Raw genomic sequence first — 17,947 nt, 5'->3', positions numbered from 1 at the left:
TTCTAGTGCTTGAATCTAGGCGTTACCTTATAGAATTGCCCTCTGAGTGCCACCCACAGCTGTGCTCATTTGAAGAGTGAACTGTTTAAAACGGAATCAAAACTACAGACATCTTCTTTCGCAGACAGTACTTTACTTATGTTTACTTTATTATTCTCTATCTATCCATTTCTGATCACTGAGGACCAAACGATCATGGGACTATCATGGTACTTGCAACTTTCACTCATATCTGAGGTTTGCAGTTGATTTCTACAGCCATGGCTGCAGAATCTTCTCTGAATAATAAGCACAAATAATTAGGGTATTAACTACAGAGGGGAAAAGACAAGCTCAGTCTTTCTAGGTCAGCATATCTAATGTTCATTTTAGTTATCCTAATCCATATTCACAAATCCCCCTAAAACTAATATCCTGTGAAATCTGTTGGGGTAATTCTACACAGTGGCATATTAAGGGGGATGCGGGCCACCCCGGGCGCCGAGTCAGTGAGGATGCTGGCTCCTCTCCTCTGCGCCCTGCCACACTCACACCATCCCTCCCCCCACCGTATACCTCTGTATTATCTTTGCTAATGCAAGCAACTTCTAACTATTGCTCGTGCCATCCTGGTTCCCCTCTGAATCACTTCTGGGTCACAAGGTCAGGAAGTGATGCCAGAGGGAAATTGAATGCTAGAGTGAGCATGCTGCTGAAGCCACTAGCATTGGCAAAGATTTAGAGGCACATGGGAAGGAGCGGGGGCGCAAGAGTGGGGGGTGTAGAGTTACAAGGGGGTCATAAGTCAGCACTTGTACATCATAATCGCCAGAACATCCAAGTGCTGATTTTTGAAATTGTCTTTCTAGATGTTTTGTGAGGCATTCTAGCCACTGTGCTTCCAAAGATTCAGGGGTATGTTGGGAGACGTGTTTTGGGTGTGCTTACACTTGAACGTCCTACACCTGTAACTGAATGTTTCCTAAGAAGTCCTGGACGGAACTTAGATGGTCTGAGCTAGATCTGCTTTCAAAGTGTATAAATGCCAAAAAGGCACCTAAACTGACCAGATGACTGCTGGCTGGTCCTTTTATTAAGGTGCACTAATCGATTTAGCACGCCTTAATAAAAGGACCCCTTTGTGATTAATACAAAGTTAAACCTCCATCCCATCAATACAGCATACTGGGAATCTACTGTAGCAATAAAATCCTATCTACACTAGCAATCCCAATACAACCCTTTACAACCGCAATATTCTAAAACAATATAATTTCTCATTCAGAAACAGGATGCACTTTCAGGGCAACTGAGGACTTTCTTAAGAGATCAGATTCCACAAGTGACCCTTGAAGGGAGGAATGCTGGCCTAGTGCCTAACCCTCAGTAGGCCTGGTTCTAAGAGAGAGGTCGTAGAGGATCTGCATTAAAGTCAATTTTCACAGCAACCTGTGAACTACTTTCTGCCTCTTCCCACCCACCCTCCCCAGAGCCCACTCATCCCTAGGCTCAAATTACTGTTATACTACTACTGTTATACACACACTCCCCCAGTGGTCACTAATCCCATCCCATCGCCCACCATACCTGCCTGTAGAACAGCAGCATCTGGTATGGGAAATGTTAGCAGAGCATCACTCACAGGTATATTAAATAGCCTGGTGGATGAGTTAAAAAGCTATAGAGAGGAGGGCTCAGGCCCATAAGCCCTTCTAACTAGTACATTTATGCTGGAAAGTGTGAGCTCACTAAAATCCTAATATACTGCCATACGGGTACCACCTGTAGCCATAAGGGCTATTGGGGTGGGAGGCAGGTAGGTATAGTAGGTTTGGGGGGGGAGTTTTGGAGGGCTCACCATAAATTATAAGGGGGTTATGATGAGATGTAAACATGGCATCCTTTATGTGAAATTCACAGCAGTGCCCTATAAGGTGCCCCACTGCTCTATTGGCATATCTATGTGGCCAGTCCATTACAATACTGGCCCCTCCCACATCCAAATGGTCTAGATTTGGATACCTTTAAATTGGACATTTCTTTGGACAAAAATGGGGAATAAAGTTAGGCATCCTACTGTAAGGCTACATCCTGGCAGCCAAGTCATCCAAGTAGACAATGTTCACAAAATAATTTTGGACATCCTGCGGTATCGAAAATGGGCGTTTCTCCACACCTCAATTTTGGACATCTTGTGGGAAACTTCCAAGTTGGACTTAGACATCCTTTTCAAAAATGGCCCTCTAACTCTCTAAGGTAGGATTATAAGCCCTTTATATACAGGCTTCTAAGTTTTTACCATCCTATAGAATTAAAGGTATCATCAGGGAAAAAGTTCAGTCATATTGGGGAAGCAATTAAAAAAGCACACAATTTGGGACAACTTATAACCCTTCCCTGCAGAACAGACTTCTGCCCTAGTCAGAGCTGGCTTAACCTATGGACTAGGTGAGGCTCTGGTCCAGGACTCTGGTGCAAAATGATGCCAAACGTCAAGGGCTGCGACATCACTGGCCTGTAAGTTAAGCTACATTTCCCTCCACCTCTCTCTCCTTTCCCAGCAGGGTTCGGCTTCATAGACCAGTAGCAATGAAAAGGTAGGACAGTGTCGGTGACAGAGAAGTGAAGCACTTTCCTCCCTCCTTCCTCTGACACTACTGCTTGACACTGATGCTGGCCTATAAAGTCGCATTCTGCCTGGACTGGGCATTAGTGTCAGAGAAGGGAGGAGGGAGCTGGCTGGGGGTGGGGCATGGACTGTGGCACAGGGTATGGGCAGGGCACCATTTTATCTTGTGCTGGCCTTGACCTGGGTACTTAACTTGGCAATGTTTCATGAAGATAATTGGAAACCCAACCCATAAATAGTTTTAAAAGTTAACACGATCAATTTCAATCAATACTGTAAATAATGGACAGCATAAAGCCTTCAGAACTGGGGAACCCTGATCTCTTGCCTTCAACCCTCTCACAAGTCCAGCTGCTGTAAATTGAAGCAGTTGTAAAATGTGAAGTATTCATTAGCTGGTGGGGAAGAAGAGATGTAATTTTATGAAAAGCCGAAAGGAAGAAATTCTACATGTGGGTACCTCCATTTCAGATCCCTGAAGCTGAGTGGTAAGAACCTAGTCTATAACAGCATCTAGGTGTCCATATTCTGTTATTGAATTCTATGGCAACCCAGTACTGGCATGCCTTACTTCTAGATTATATTATTCACAATGGATAAACCACTTATAAATTATTTAGTATTACTACTAATCCATAATCAGGAGAGGGAAACTGCACAGTGACACCAGGAAATTCTTTTTCACTGAAAGAGTGGTTGACCGCTGGAATAATCTTCCACTTCAGGTCACTGAGGCCAGCAGCGTGCCTGATTTTAAGGCCAAATGGGATAGACACGTGGGATCTATTCACTGAGTTAGGTGGGGAAGGGTAATTGCGGTGGGCAGACTAGATGGGCTGTGGCCCTTATCTGCCGTCTATTTCTATGTTTCTATTGGAGTTAAAATATTATCAAATCCACTCTAGGTGAGAGAACTTAAGTGGGTTTGATAATATTTTGATACTTAAGAGTGGGTTTGATAATATTTTAATTCCAATGGACTAGTAGTAATACTAAATGCCTTATATCTACACACTTGTAGTTATACCAGTCATTGATTTAAGTGCAGCAAGGACATGTTTAACTTACAGTATTCTATGAGTTATCACCCTCATTCTATAACTCAGTGTATGAGTATTATTTGGCACCAAGTACACATGTAGTTTAGGCCCAGAGGCTCCAATAATTAGCATTTATGCATGAAAGTGATATGTACCAAAGTTTTACAACTGAGTGGAGTACGGGCAGGCCATTGGCAAATTGTGAAGCGATACTTGCAACTTATTGAATACTATCAATTGCAAGTGTTGCATGGCACACTTAGGCATGCCATCCTTAAATCAGATATTGACTTGTCCAATATGGGTGTGCCTAAAATTTGGTGCACCAACATGGTTTACTGCTAGTATTCTCTAATGGTATGCCTAAGTGCCATTATAAAATTGGCACCAAGGAGAAATTCTAAAAGAGGCACCTAACTCAATTAATAAATTGGCTTCAATTATAAGTTTTAACAAGCTCATAATTGAAAAAAATAAAAAATTAATTGGGTGATAAGCACCTATCTTCTTAGGCACAATCTTGAAAATGTCACATGGTGCCTAGCAGTGTCTAATGCCAAAGTAGGCAACTTTAGGGGTAGAGAAGGACTTAGGCGCCACTAGGCATGATGCTCTAAAGGACTTAGGAGCCTATAATGTAATCCTTTAAAACCCTGGCCTACATTACAGGTGCCTATGTTTTAAGTTAGGCATCAGTGTACGCGATTTTGTAATGGGCAGGCACCTATATTATATATATATATATCATATGTGACTATCTTTTTAGACACCATATACAGAGTTTCTTCCTATGTGTGCCCCTTTGTGATGCCTAGATTTCGGTGCCAAATTCTAGACTTACTCCTTATGGATCTGATTCCCTACAGTGCAATCAAAGTGTGGTGTGCAGATCTGTGCACACTGCCGATTTGCATGTGCAACTTAATTGTTTAACAAGCTAATTGGGCAATTAACGAGTAATAACTGGCACTAGAATTTGCATACACAACTTTCTAATCATATTCTAAAAAGTGGTGCATGCAAATTTTAATGCATGAATCTCAAAGGGAGTCATGGGCGGGTCATGGGCCTTCCTAAAAGTTAGGCACACTTTTGAATACACTCAATCTGTGCACAAATTAGGTGCATGTATTTAGGCCAGGTTTTCATTGGTGCACCTAAAAGTCAGTCACACTTAGGCATTAAGTGTGATTCTATAAACTGCGCATAACTTCAGATGCAAAAGTAAAAGTCCTCCCTTTGCTCCACCTACATATACATCCCCCTGGAATTTACTTATGTGCTATATAAGTTATATGTACCATTGTAGAATAGCCTTTAAATGCCTCACTACCCATTTGTGGATAAGTGTATACTGATGTGTGTTAAGTGGAAGTATTGTATACAGTTACATGTAAAAAAGGATGTTTAAATGCAGACCCTAGTACCGTATTTTCACGCATATAACGCGCGCGTTATACGTGTTTTTACAAACCATGCATACCCTTGTGCGATAAACGCGTGAGCGCGTTGTACAAAATTTTTTTTACATAGTCCCCCCCCCGACGTCCGATTCACCCCCCCGCAGGACCGCTCGCACGCACCCGCACCCCCACCCCGAAGGACCGCCGACTCCCCAACACGATCGGGGCAAGAGGGAGCTCAAGCCCTCTTGCCCCCCCCCGACTCCCCGACACGATCGGGGCAAAAAGGGGACCAAGCCCTCTTGCCCCGCCGATTCCCCAACTCCCCGACAATATCGGGCCAGGAGGGAGCCCAAGTCCTCCTGGCCCTGGCGACCCCCCCCCGCTAGTTGTTCGGGCCAGGAGGGAGCCCAAACCCTCCTAGCCACGGCGACCCCCTAACCCCACCCCGCACTACATTACGGGCAGGAGGGATCCCAGGCCCTCCTGCCCTCGACGCAAACCCCTCTCCCCCCAACGACCGCCCCCCCAAGAACCTCCGACCGCCCCCCCAGCCGACCCGCGACCCCCCTGGCAGACCCCCACGACACCCCCACGACACCCCCACGACCCCCGTACCTTTCTGTAGTTGGCCGGACAGACGGGAGCCAAACCCCATGTCCGGCAGGCAGCCAACGACGGAATGAGGCCGGATTGGCCCATCCGTCCCAAAGCTCCGCCTACTGGTGGGGCCTAAGGCGCCTGGGCCAATCAGAATAGGCCCGGGAGCCTTAGGTCCCTCCTGGGGGCGGGGCCTGAGGCACATGTCGTGGGGGTCGGCCAGGGGGGTCGCGGGTCGGCTGGGGGGGCGGTCGGAGGTTCTTGGGGGGTGGTCGTTAGGGGGAGGGGGGTTTGCGTCGAGGGCAGGAGGGCCTGGGATCCCTCCTGCCCGTAATGTAGTGCGGGGTGGGGGTAGGGGGTCGCCGTGGCCAGGAGGATTTGGGCTCCCTCCTGGCCCGAACAACTAGGGGGGGGGGGTCGCCAGGGCCAGGAGGACTTGGGCTCCCTCCTGGCCCGATATTGTCGGGGAGTTGGGGAGTCGGCGGGGCAAGAGGGCTTGGGCTCCCTTTTGCCCTGATCGTGTCGGGGAGTCGGGGGGGGGGCAAGAGGGCTTGAGCTCCCTCTTGCCCCGATCTTGTCGGGGGTGCCGCGGTTGGCTGGGGCAAGAGGGCTTGAGCTCCCTCTTGCCCCGATCGTGTCGGGGAGTCGGCGGGGCAAGAGGGGAAGCAGAAGGACACCGGTAGGAGCTTCTACATGATGGGGGGGGGTCGGGAGGCTGTGGGGGTGCGAGCGGTCCTTCAGGGTGGGGGTGCGTGCGAACGGTCCTTCGGGGTGGGGGTGCGAGCGGTCCTGCGGGGGGGGGGGATGAATCGGACGTCGGGGGGGGGGGGGCATCAGGCTTTCAGGGTGGGGACAGGACTTCAAGGGGGAGAGGAGAGTCGGGGCAGGCGAAAGAAGAGTCAGGGTGGCCAGAGGAGAGTCGGGGCGGGCGACTGGAGAGTCGGGCAGCATGCGCGGTATACGGGTGTGCGCGGTATACAAAAATTTATGTACATAAATTTGTGTTTTCCGCGTGCTATATCCGTGTGCGCATTTTACACGGGTGCGTGTTATCTACGTGAAAATACGGTATATAGAATTATGTTCTTTGGATCTTATTCAATAAAGATTTATTCCACTGGCACAGGATGGGAAAAGTCTTAAAAGATGCTGTCTTGGTAAAATTTCATCTTATGAATTTATGCAAACTATTATTTATCGAATACAATACAGAAAAAAATTATTTATATGCCAGATGCATTACTTCTTATCCATGTGTAAATAAGAACAGGATATAAGGACACATGAAAGTTGGCAACTAGGAAGATTCTATCAGGTAATTACAATTACTGGTAAAGAGAATCACGTTTTCATAAGTAAAGTTCAATTCAAATTGCTACACAACCTATCCTTATAAAATTTAAGTGGTTTACAATAAAAATTACTATAATGACACATATTTTGTTGGGGCCCTTTTACTAAAGCTTAGCATGCACTGACATCAGCGTGCATTAAGTGCCACATGCCCCATAGGTATAAAATAGGATATACAGCATTTAGCATGCACATTGGACCAAATTCTATAAATGGCACCATAAGATCAGCATTGAAAAATATTGTGCTTGGCAGTACTCTATACAGTGCTCAAACCCCCTCTTTTACTAAGGCGTGCTAGCCATTTAGGCGTGTGCTAAACGCTAACGCGTCCATAGAATATAATGGACACAGCGTTTAGCACATGCTAAAACGGATAGCGTGCCTTAGTAAAAGGACCCCAAAGTTAGGTGCAATTTATAGAACAGAGTTTTGCGTCAGGATCCATGACTATCTTTAGGTGCGGGCATTTACACCAATTGAACGTTCTTGTAAATCCTCGCACCTAAATTTAGCACAAATTCCCCTTATTCTATAACAGTGCGCAAAAATTGTGGGAACATCCTACAGTCGCTCCCCCTTTTTGGAGCAGCACATAAATATGTTTGTAAATTTAAAAGGATGCCAATTAGCACCCAAGATTTATTGTTAGGGTCCAATTACTGGAGCTAATTAGCTTGTTTTTCCAATTAAATTGCATGTCCAAATCTGTACACACAATTTTTAGCGCTATTATAAAATGTTGGGGTATATATCTGATAGTGTATGCTAAGCTTTATCTTCCTGGTTGTACTGATACATTTTGTACTTGGCATCTAGTCAACAAGAATTAAAAAGATAATCAACCTCCTGCCACTACTCTACAGTCCAATGGTCAACATTGCCAAGTCTACAACAGCTCAGTTTTAAGTAACCAAGCAATTTTTTCAGTTATAGTAATAAGATCCTGGTTTGGCATGCATGCGAGCTTCATCTAGCATGTGGGCCTTGCGTTACTCCCATTCCATCACCCTGTTCCTTTCCGCTTTCCTCTTCTGCTCTGCTGGGTCATGGAAGGAGAATTCCCACCATAAACACAGAAAAGAAAAGGGAATCGAATAGGAATAAAGTTAGCAAGGCAAGATCTGAGCCAGAGTTAGTAGTTTGGTGATTATTTACTAAAAGTTCATACACTCTTTTATGCAGGGCCCATTGAAATAAATGGGTTCTATAGCAGATACAATGCTCTGACATTACTAATATGCAATAATCATTAGTAAATGTTCCCTAAAGGGCTGATTCTATAAACAGTGCCTAAATCGGCTAGCACCTAAAAAAAAGATACTGGCCACTTGTCAATCACACTTAGGTGCCATTTACAGAACCGCAGCTAGCGGCGCCTTTGTAAAAACTTAGGCATCTGAAATGTAGGCGAGGGTTTTAAAGGCCTACATTTCAGGTATCTAAGTTTTTGGAGAATCACGCTTCTTGGCGTCTATAGAAATGCCCACTTAGGCATTAGATGCCGCTAAGTGCATTGTGATAGGCGCCTATCTTTTATAGAATCAGATAGGTGCCTATCACTCAATTACATTTTTTTAACCAATTATTAAGGCTGTTAAGGGTATTTTGCCAATTAAGTTAGGCGCCCTTTATAGAATCAGCCCCTAAAGGCACACTGTCCATTACATATTTGCTTACTGCTTGCACCTTTTATATGATTTCTTGTACATTTATATCCTTTTTTTAAAACAAATTATTTATTTTAGATTTTATTTTTTTTTGGCAGTCATAGGTAAAAAGACCTATTCTCTGGCTTACCATGCTAGGCTTTGGTAGAAATAGTGGTACAGGTTGCACCTACTTTTCTTTCATTTGGTTTGACTGGTTTTAGAAATTCTTTATATCATGTATTTTTATGTAGTATGACTATCCATTATTCATGCTTTTATAATATCAGTTGCTATGGTCTTGTATTCATTCTGTCATAATTCATTTTTATTCATTCAGTTAATTGAATTTTTAAAGTTTGTACACTGCAAATGTATTTATGGGGTTTTTAAATTTGGTATTATATGTTTTTGTTAAGACCTCTGATGTAGGTAGATGCCAAAACACAGCCATGTCGGGACATTTAGGGGCCCTTTTACTAAAGGGCATTAAGCCTTAATGTGCAGTTAGCATGCACAAAGAAGTTACTGCAGAAAGACATTGAAGTGTTTTGCAGTATTTTGCCTCGTAACTTGTGCACTACTGATTTTTTTAAAAACTATTTTTGGGCTGGGGCATGTCAGGAGCAGACAGTGATTCATTGCAGCGCTAACCAGATAGTGTATTACACTTAAACCGTGTTTACTGGCTAATGCAGAATTAACGCAGGAGCACTTACCCCCAAATTCTATAAAGTACACCTAAAGCCAAACACCTACATTGGCGCGCCTAACCAATGTAGGTGCTTGAGTAATAGGTTAAATCAGCGCCAATAATCAGCATTCAACATCTCTTAATTGGCACTAAGTTGAGTGAATTGAAAGTTAGACACCTAAGTTGGTAGACGTGATTCTACAACAGTTAGGTGCCTAGTGCACAGCACATAGTTAAAATTAGGCATGGTTAGGGGCAGATCATGGGCATGTTTTTGAATTAGGTGCCTCTTTTTGAATTAGGAGCCGTTGAGAGCCTAACTTAGGTGCAGGCGTTTAGGCCAAGAAAACCCTGGCATAAATAAGGTGCACCTAAATGATAGAATGCTTAGGCAGTCCTAAGATTGATTCTATAATGGTGCCTAACTTTTATAGAATCATGCTTAGCGCTACACTAGATAGTGCTGATTTTTTAGGCGACACATACAGAATCGGGACCTTAGACCCAGGGTCTACATCAATAGACACCTAAATTTAGGCACCTAGATTGGCACTCTTAGCTACTCTAGATGCCTATTATTTTAAAACCTTAATCAGCACTGATAAGCTTAATTGGCTTAATAATTAGCTTAAATTTAAATTAATTGTTTTATAGGTGCCTAACTAGGTAGGCGACAACCACTTTCAGAGAGGCGCCCAATCCAAAGCACCTACCAGAAAGTAGGCGTGGTTAAGAGTGTGTTTTGTGTGTAGGCGCCGGTTTTAGGTCAAGAAAACCCTTCCATAAATAGGGAGCATGAAGGTTTTGACACCTACTAGCACCTAAGTTATGACTGACATGCCATGTTCCTTGGTGCTTTTTTTTAGGTACCATTTATAAAATCGGGGCCTTAATGCCTCCTTCCCAAATAGGAGGTAGTATGTGCTCCTGCACTAACTCTATGCATATACTCCCAATCTGTAATTAATTATATTTTTTCAAAATCCCTCATAAGTGTTGTGTTAAATCTTGGCTTCACGCACAGTGTAATCCCCTATTGCCATGCTTTAAGCACAGATTCTAGCGCATTTTAGTGAAAGGGTCATTTAGTTCTAAATAAATGTTGCGACTCCTGCTTCATTACCCTTAGCTGTCTCCACTCTCTTCTTCGTTTTTCCTGATCTGCAGAGTTGGCTCGTCTGAGGCATTATTTTGTGCTTACTTGTGTATGTAAACCGCGTTGAACTTCTGGTTGCGCGGTCAATAAACACATTGCTATGTTATGTTAATGTTATGTTATGTACATCTCTGATGTAAAGAATGGGAGTGCAGGGGCAGTCACAAATGCCAGCGTTAATCTAATTAGAATTAGTTAGCAATGTCTATGTTTACTGATGAAAAATGATCAAATGTTATTCAAGAGAAGTACATAAAAACCCTGCACAGTACTCTATGTCATATAGCACTGTTTTATAAGGATAACATATCAAGGCACCACTATGGTTAGAACTTAATACCTGCAGGTTATCTAACACCATATCACAAAGCAAATCAAAGCCTTATTAAATAGCTTGTGCAATGGTGAGAGGCAGTCTAGTATATAAAGAAAAATTCAATATAGGCACATATATTATAGAAATTGAAAAAAATTGTCTTACAAAAAACACACATGAGCACCGTTTTAGCACAGAATAGGTGTATCTAATACTTTTTCCTATCACTATGTAAACTTTAATTTATGAAAAGTAAAACTAGAGTTTCAACTCTAGCTTATTGTCATTGTTTTTCAAAAATCTAGATGAGAGACTATACCATAGGCTCGCTATTGGATACAGGAAGCCCAGCTGGCTCTGCTGGTGCCATTATTTCCTGCTCATTAGGCTTTAAGTTCAATTTCTCAGAAACCAGGAGAGAAGGATTCTCATTTTCATTCCCTTCTGTCCTTACAGAAGCCAAAGATGCGTTGTGCAGACTTAATGTTTCCTCTATAGAAACCTTCAAATTTTCAATTGTCATTCCCATCTCTTTACTGTGCTCCGATGGAGATTTTCTTTTTATGCGTGTGTATGATTTGTCCTTGTTTTCCATGCCTTGATCACTTTTTTGAAATCGGCCAAAGAACCAGACAAAGAATCCAAACAAAACGAACGCCAACAAACTTGGAATAAAGGCTAGGCACTTGACATTCAAACTAGCTCCAATAAATCTGCTATGTAAGAACAAATCTTCACTGGTGTAGCTCTGGTTAGTATTCGGGTTGGTATTATTGGACCGCCATTCCCATGATAATGTTGTCCGGTTAAGGTTCTGCAGACTTTCGTAATCTTCTACGGTGTAAATTTTCTTACCAGGACCTACATACTGACCATACACTGGAGGTTTATAAAAAATCTGGTTCTTCCACATATTAAGATCAAGGATCAAAACAAGAAATATAATCCCATAGTTAAACCATTTACCTGTATAAAGAAAGAAAAAAAAAAAAGAGTAATTTAAACAAAAAATCAGAATATAACAGCAAATGCATCTTTCTAGTATTCTTTCCAATTGCCTTTAAAATTTTTGTGCACCTCACTCAGATTTAAATTATCTTAAAAAATGATTCTCTGGGTTCACTAGAATTCTGCTGTTTATTTCGACTCCACTAATATCACCACTGGAAGATTAGACCATGCATCCACCATCCTTTCTTTTCTGCAACAAAATACTTCTCTGCTACAAGTAGGTCTTACCCCTCTTTAGGTCTTATATTATGACTTCTGTTTTCAGAGCTTTGTTTCCAGGGGAAATGTTTCCTTCCTATGAGAGATGAATACTGAGATTTTTTAAAATGTCTATTATATCTCATTTGTTTTCTTGTCTAGAATAGTCATACAGTGGTACCTTGGATTACGAGCATAATCCGTTCCAGGAGCATGCTCGTAATCCAAAATGCTCGTTTATCAAAGTGAGTTTCCCCATAGGAAATAATGGAAACTCGCGATCCAGCAACCCCCCCCCCCACGATCCAGCACCCCCCCGATGCGATTGGGCATCCCCCCGCCAAGATCCGGCACCCTCCCCGCCACGATCGGGCACCCCCCCCGCCACGATCCGGCATCCCCCTGACACGATTGGGCACTCCCCTGTGAGTTCACGTTCTGAACGTGAACTCACAGGCCTTGAGCATGCGCAGATGCTCAAGGCCCAGCAGACGAGGAGGCCGATCTTCGGGGTGCCCAGATGAGGGTAAGAAGCAACAGGGGGGTGCCGGATCGTGGCGGTGGGGTGCCCAATCGTGTAGGGGGGTGCCGGATCGTGGTGGAGGGGTGCCGGATCGTGTCGGGGGGGGGGGTGCCAGATCACGGGGGAAGAGTGCCGGATTGCGGGGGGCGCTCATAAATTGAGCCATGCTCGGTTTCGGAGGCACCGATTTTGCAAATGTTTTGCTCTTCTTGAAAAACACTCGCAAACCGGTGCACTCGTAAACCGAGGTACCACTGTATTTGGTTCCCTAAATCTCACTATTTAGCCTTATGGTGCCATCTGTGACATTTTAGTATTCTTTATTGAAACCCCCATTGCTGTGTTTTCAGTGCCTTGTAAAGTCTTCACCGCCTGGTACATTTTTTTTACATTCTTCTACCTACATGACATACTTTGCACTTTCAATATAAAAGAACAATGATAGAAATATTTTAAAAAGTAATTAAAGATAAGAAATCCCAAACCTTGATCAAGTCTTTATACCAGAATTTGCATGTAAAATGCTGCTTATAAAGTACAAAACAAAAGGAATTGACCCCAAAAGATCCACAAAGAAGAAAATCCAAAGAAAACCAAAAAAAAAAAACTCTGTGGAGTGACGATGTTCCTAAATGGACTTTATTTGAAAGGGTCAAAGTTCCAAAGATACACTGAAATCATCCATATAAAATAATTTCATCCACATAAAAATAAATCATCCACATAAAAACTTTAAAGGACCTAGTCTGCTAGGGATACAGGACCCAACCCGGTCCGCGTTTCGACAAAAAGTCTTCTTCAGGGGTCCCTGGGGGGTCCTATAAAGGTGAATACATGGGAAACAATTGTGTGGTGGGACGGAAGTGAGACACTGCTTGCATTTGCAGTAGAAAGTACACCCAAGAATGTTTACCATGCTTAAATTTACTTATTTAGTTAACTGTCATTATAACCCAACAACACACAGGTCAATATTCAAGCAGGAGTAAATTATATGGGTCCTGACTGAATACTTGTTGGGACATGCATAGGTTTCGGTGGCTGCCACATGGCCAGTGAGTCGAATATTCAATACCGGTGACTAGACATCATCCAGCATTGAATATCCAAGGCTAGTTGGCAACAGTCGACATTTTGATTACCACTGGCTGAATACTGACTGCATAATGTAAAATTAGTAAATAAAACACAAGAAAGCATGAATAGTACATAACCCAGGTGTAGGCGTCTTTGTGTGCACAATAGGCATGGTACTCAAATGTTCTTTCTAATATGTGTGGTTTTTATACTTGAACATTTACCTCAGCTCTGGAGCTGGTATTAATCTACGCAACTTCTTAAGTTTTGTTGTAAAGAAATATAAGCTCTATATATCTAACAAGTAAGTGTCTGCTTGACCTCCCAACCTAGGTAACTTTTTACCCTCCACTTGTATTATTACATCCTAGTTTATTTATTTATTCAATTTTCTATGCCATTCTCTCAGGGGAGCTCAGAACAGTTTACATGAATTTATTCAGGTACTCAAGCATTTTTCCCAGTCTGTCCCAGCGGGTTCACAATCTATCTAATGTACCTGGGGCAATGGGGGAATTAAATGACTTGCCCAGGGCCATAAATCTACACTATAAAATATACACTAAATCCAATTCTATTATTTTTAATATGTCCACTCCTGCGTATAAGTCTGAAATTCTTAATAAACTGTATATTGTAATTTGCTGCATTTTAAGATTCTGCATACTGTAATTCACTGACTATCTGCATATTGTAACTCGCTGATTGTCCAGCTCTCTTCAATGTGAACCACCTAGAAGTCACACGATTATGGCGGAATAGAAGAATAAAGTTATTATTAAAGAGCAACATGGGTTTGAACCCACAACCTTAAGGGTACTGAGACTGTAGTTTTAACTTTAACCACTGTGCCACATTCTCAAGCTTTTTTAGATAAACAACGTATGTAAGATTAATTTTAATTAATCTGAACAAAACTGGAAAGAAAAACAATCAGACAGCTGGATTTATGGTGAAATCTCAGTGTTTCATGCTAGAAATTAAATCAGACTTGAATAAAATGCCAGTATGTATTAATCAAAATCATATTGCAGTTTTGAAAGTGAACTGTTTATCAATCCATTAGGTGACACTGTGTATTATAGACTTCTTCCCCAGCTTTGTAAGATTCATCCTGAACAGTATGCAATATTTAAACCATAAAATAATACACAAAACAAATCACAACAAACAAAGCAAGGCACATAAAACACAGTAAAACAAAAAGAAACCTTCTACGGTTTTGATTGTATCATCATTCTCACATAGCTAATCCATCAAGAGTTAGTGCAAGTTCATAGCCGCATGAAGTTGATATACATGAAGAAATGAAGGTGGGCATTCGTAACCATGTAAGTACTAAGCTGAGCCAAAAAATGCACTAATACATGCATGACTGATACAAGCAAAGCACCGTGGGTTCACAAAAGACAGTCCTGCAAAACTACGGTATTTCTATAAGTGCAAATCACTAGTGTACTGTATTAGTTTACCTACCCCCTCATTCTATAAAGTAAAGTTGCTTACCTGTAACATGTGTTCTCCGTAGACAGCAGGGGAATGCAGTCACACTTGCTGGTGAAGTCCTCTGACTGAGCCTGTGTGCCGGTGCCCTCCCCTAGTCAGAAGAATTTTTCTTTATTCTACTGAGCATGAGCAGACTATCTTACCTCTGGGACTCCGCCTACTAACTGTCAGTTATATCCCTAGCCTAGGAACTACTTGGTAAGAGGGGCTGGCTAAGCGTGGCTGCATTCCCCTGCCGTCTATGGAAAACACCTGTTACAGGTAAGCAACTTTGCTTTCTCTGGAGACAAGCAGGGGTAATGGAGGCACACTTCCTGGTGAGTCCCTAGCTGCAAAATGAGATGGGTGGAGGAAAAGAGGTTATAATGCAAATAAATTTCTGTGAACAGATTGTCCAAACTAGGTATCTTATACTGAACTATGATCCAAACAATAGTGTTTTGTGAAGGTAGTATTATAATTCTATTGAGGTTGTTTTTTTTTGGGGGGGGGAGGTTACTGAAGAGGCGAGGGAAAAGTACAACCTGCACAACTGACGGTCAAAGAAAAAACTGACAGTTAGTAGGCGGAGTCCCAGAGACAAGGTAGTTCGCTCATGCTCAGTAGAAAAAAAAATTTTTTCTACTGACTCTAGGGGAAGGCACCAGCTCGCAGGCTCAGTCTTCAGTAGCAAGTGTGCCTTCATTATACCCTGCTTGTCTCTGGAGAACTTTAGTACCTAGACGTAAGTGCCATAAAATTCTAGAATACTAGCACTTATGCATGTTCATGTACACTTACATATGACTAGGCTGGGCATTAAGCAGTATGCTATAACTGATGTGCACAAATCTCAAACAGGGCCTTCTGCAGTTATCAGAGGATTAGACTGAGGCTCCATTCTGGGCAAGGAGCTCATTATGGAGGCTGGAGATGGCCCACTCCTTTCAGAAAACGTAAAATGTTCAGGTGAGCCACCAATCAAAAGCCCTGGAGACAGCCATGAAAACATGGTAAGGCTGCTAACTGCACCTTGAGGGAGCCCTGGGCTAACCCTTCGCACACCCTTCCTGCAGGAAGATCAGAATCTGGGACAAGGAAGATGACATCTGGAAAATGTCACACTGTGTGCACCATGCTTCGAAGGGATGCTGTACCCTGACATAGGTCGTAGAAGTATCCCCCTCTCCAGATTGCTGGACCGAAGCCACCTGTGCATGCTGGTTCTGACTGCTGTTGTCCAAGGCAAACAAAGGGTGTGATCCTAAGATACAGGAGACCAACGTGCCAGCACTGACCACTGAAGAATTCTCATATGCACTTTGGCCCAAGGCACCATCTCACCACCTCCAGTGATGCTGCCACAGATTCTAAGAACTAAGCATAGTCCTATGCCCTGGGGATGGGGTCTCGCAGTAAAGCACAGGCAGAGTTTGAAGCTTGAATTATCAAGTCTCGGGTAGAAAAAAACTTCCCCCACTGTGTATTGAAGCACACCTCCAGATACTCCAGGGTGTGGGTGTGGGTGAGAAGGCTCTTGGTCATATTGATTACCCATTGCAGGACTTCGATGATTTTGGATCTGGCCTTGCGAATCTACAGTTCCGAGGAAGCCATGATCACCCAGTCATCCAGATACAGATGAACTCTGATCTCTTCCTTCCGAAGGCAGGCTGCTACCACCATCACTTTGGAGAAAGTGCTGGCGGCCATGGACAGCCCAAAGGGCATAGTCCAAAACTGGTAGTTCTGGCTCAGTACCACAAAGCACAAATGTGCAGGTAAACCTCCTTCAGATCAAGTGTTGTTAAGAAATCTCCCAGCTGCACTGCTGCAATCATGAAGCACAATCTGGAACCTGTGCACCATCATAAATCTATTGACTCCTTTGAGATCCAGTACTGAGTGGAAGATACCCCCTTTCTTGGGTACCACAAAGTAGATGGAATATCTGCCCAGACCCCATTTGTCTCATGGATGAGACCTCTCATTTCTTGTGAAGAGCGTGACAGGGCAAAACCAAAAAGGAATTGCCAACTGGAAAAGTGAAAGCTGCCCCCAAAAGGAATGTCCAGAGAATGGACCAGCCACTTGTCATAGGGCAAACCTGGCAGCCGGAGCTGTGTGGCTGGGCAGCCAGTTTCTAGGCTACAAAAGGATGGAAGGGGAGGGCGGGAGGATATAGTAAACTGCAGTGTTGGTGATCAGTGGCGGTTGCAAGTGCAGGCAAGTGGTGGACAATGGGGCAGCAGTGACAACAGCAGAGAGGCAGCTATAAGCCAAAGTTCCTCCAACGTCATCTTCTGCACCGGAAATGATATCAGTCAGATGAAGAATACTGCAACTGTGAAGGAAGGTAGGTCTGACTGCGTTAATACCGTTAAATTTTTTAACATTGTTAAACAATTAACATAGTAATTGCATTATTAACATGTTAATTGTCCAGCCCTACTTTTAGGATAGTCCAGAGAGGGAGAGACTGTTAATACTGATACCAGAATTGAAAGGTAACCTGACACCCCTGATTACATCTCATTGAACCTAAAAGGGTTATTCTGAAGTGCTTTAAATGCCAACCTGTATACACCACTACAGGGTTGGCATACAAATCAAAGAGGCCACACCTAAATGCCAACTTATGCTAGTATTCTATAATAGAATCTGGGTGCCCAGATGTCATTATAGAATTAGCACTCAATGAGTCACATCTAGGCACATAACTTATGGCTCCAAGTTATATAATTGCCCTCTCCCAAGGATTTCAAACTGTAGTCTTCAAAGACTGCAAACCAGTCAGGTTTTCAGGAAATCCTTAATGAATATCCAAGAGAGAA

At 43.1% G+C, this 17,947-nt stretch overlaps 1 protein-coding gene across 6 annotated transcripts in view; it reads right to left on the bottom strand.

Annotated features, from left to right (window-relative positions):
• Nucleotides 1-17,947, bottom strand: part of TMEM117 (transmembrane protein 117) — a 649,075-nt gene that overhangs the window by 215,147 nt on the left and 415,981 nt on the right. For 2 of the 6 annotated variants that reach the window (XM_033959433.1, XM_033959429.1), the window contains 2 exons: nucleotides 12,059-12,125; nucleotides 11,644-11,785 (listed from right to left, as the gene is read on the bottom strand). The exons of 1 other annotated variant lie outside the window; for it this stretch is intronic. In XM_033959433.1, coding sequence (XP_033815324.1) covers nucleotides 12,072-12,125 — 54 coding nt within the window. In that variant the 3' untranslated portion in view covers nucleotides 11,644-11,785; nucleotides 12,059-12,071. Of the gene's footprint in view, nucleotides 1-8,535; nucleotides 11,786-12,058; nucleotides 12,126-17,947 lie in introns of those variants that run through there. 3 more of the 6 variants (XM_033959428.1, XM_033959427.1, XR_004540699.1) reach the window with 2 other exon arrangements.

Source organism: Geotrypetes seraphini, chromosome 9 (assembly GCF_902459505.1).
Source record: "Geotrypetes seraphini chromosome 9, aGeoSer1.1, whole genome shotgun sequence".
NCBI lineage: Eukaryota > Metazoa > Chordata > Amphibia > Gymnophiona > Dermophiidae > Geotrypetes > Geotrypetes seraphini.
This window is presented reverse-complemented; position numbering and strand designations above follow the sequence as displayed.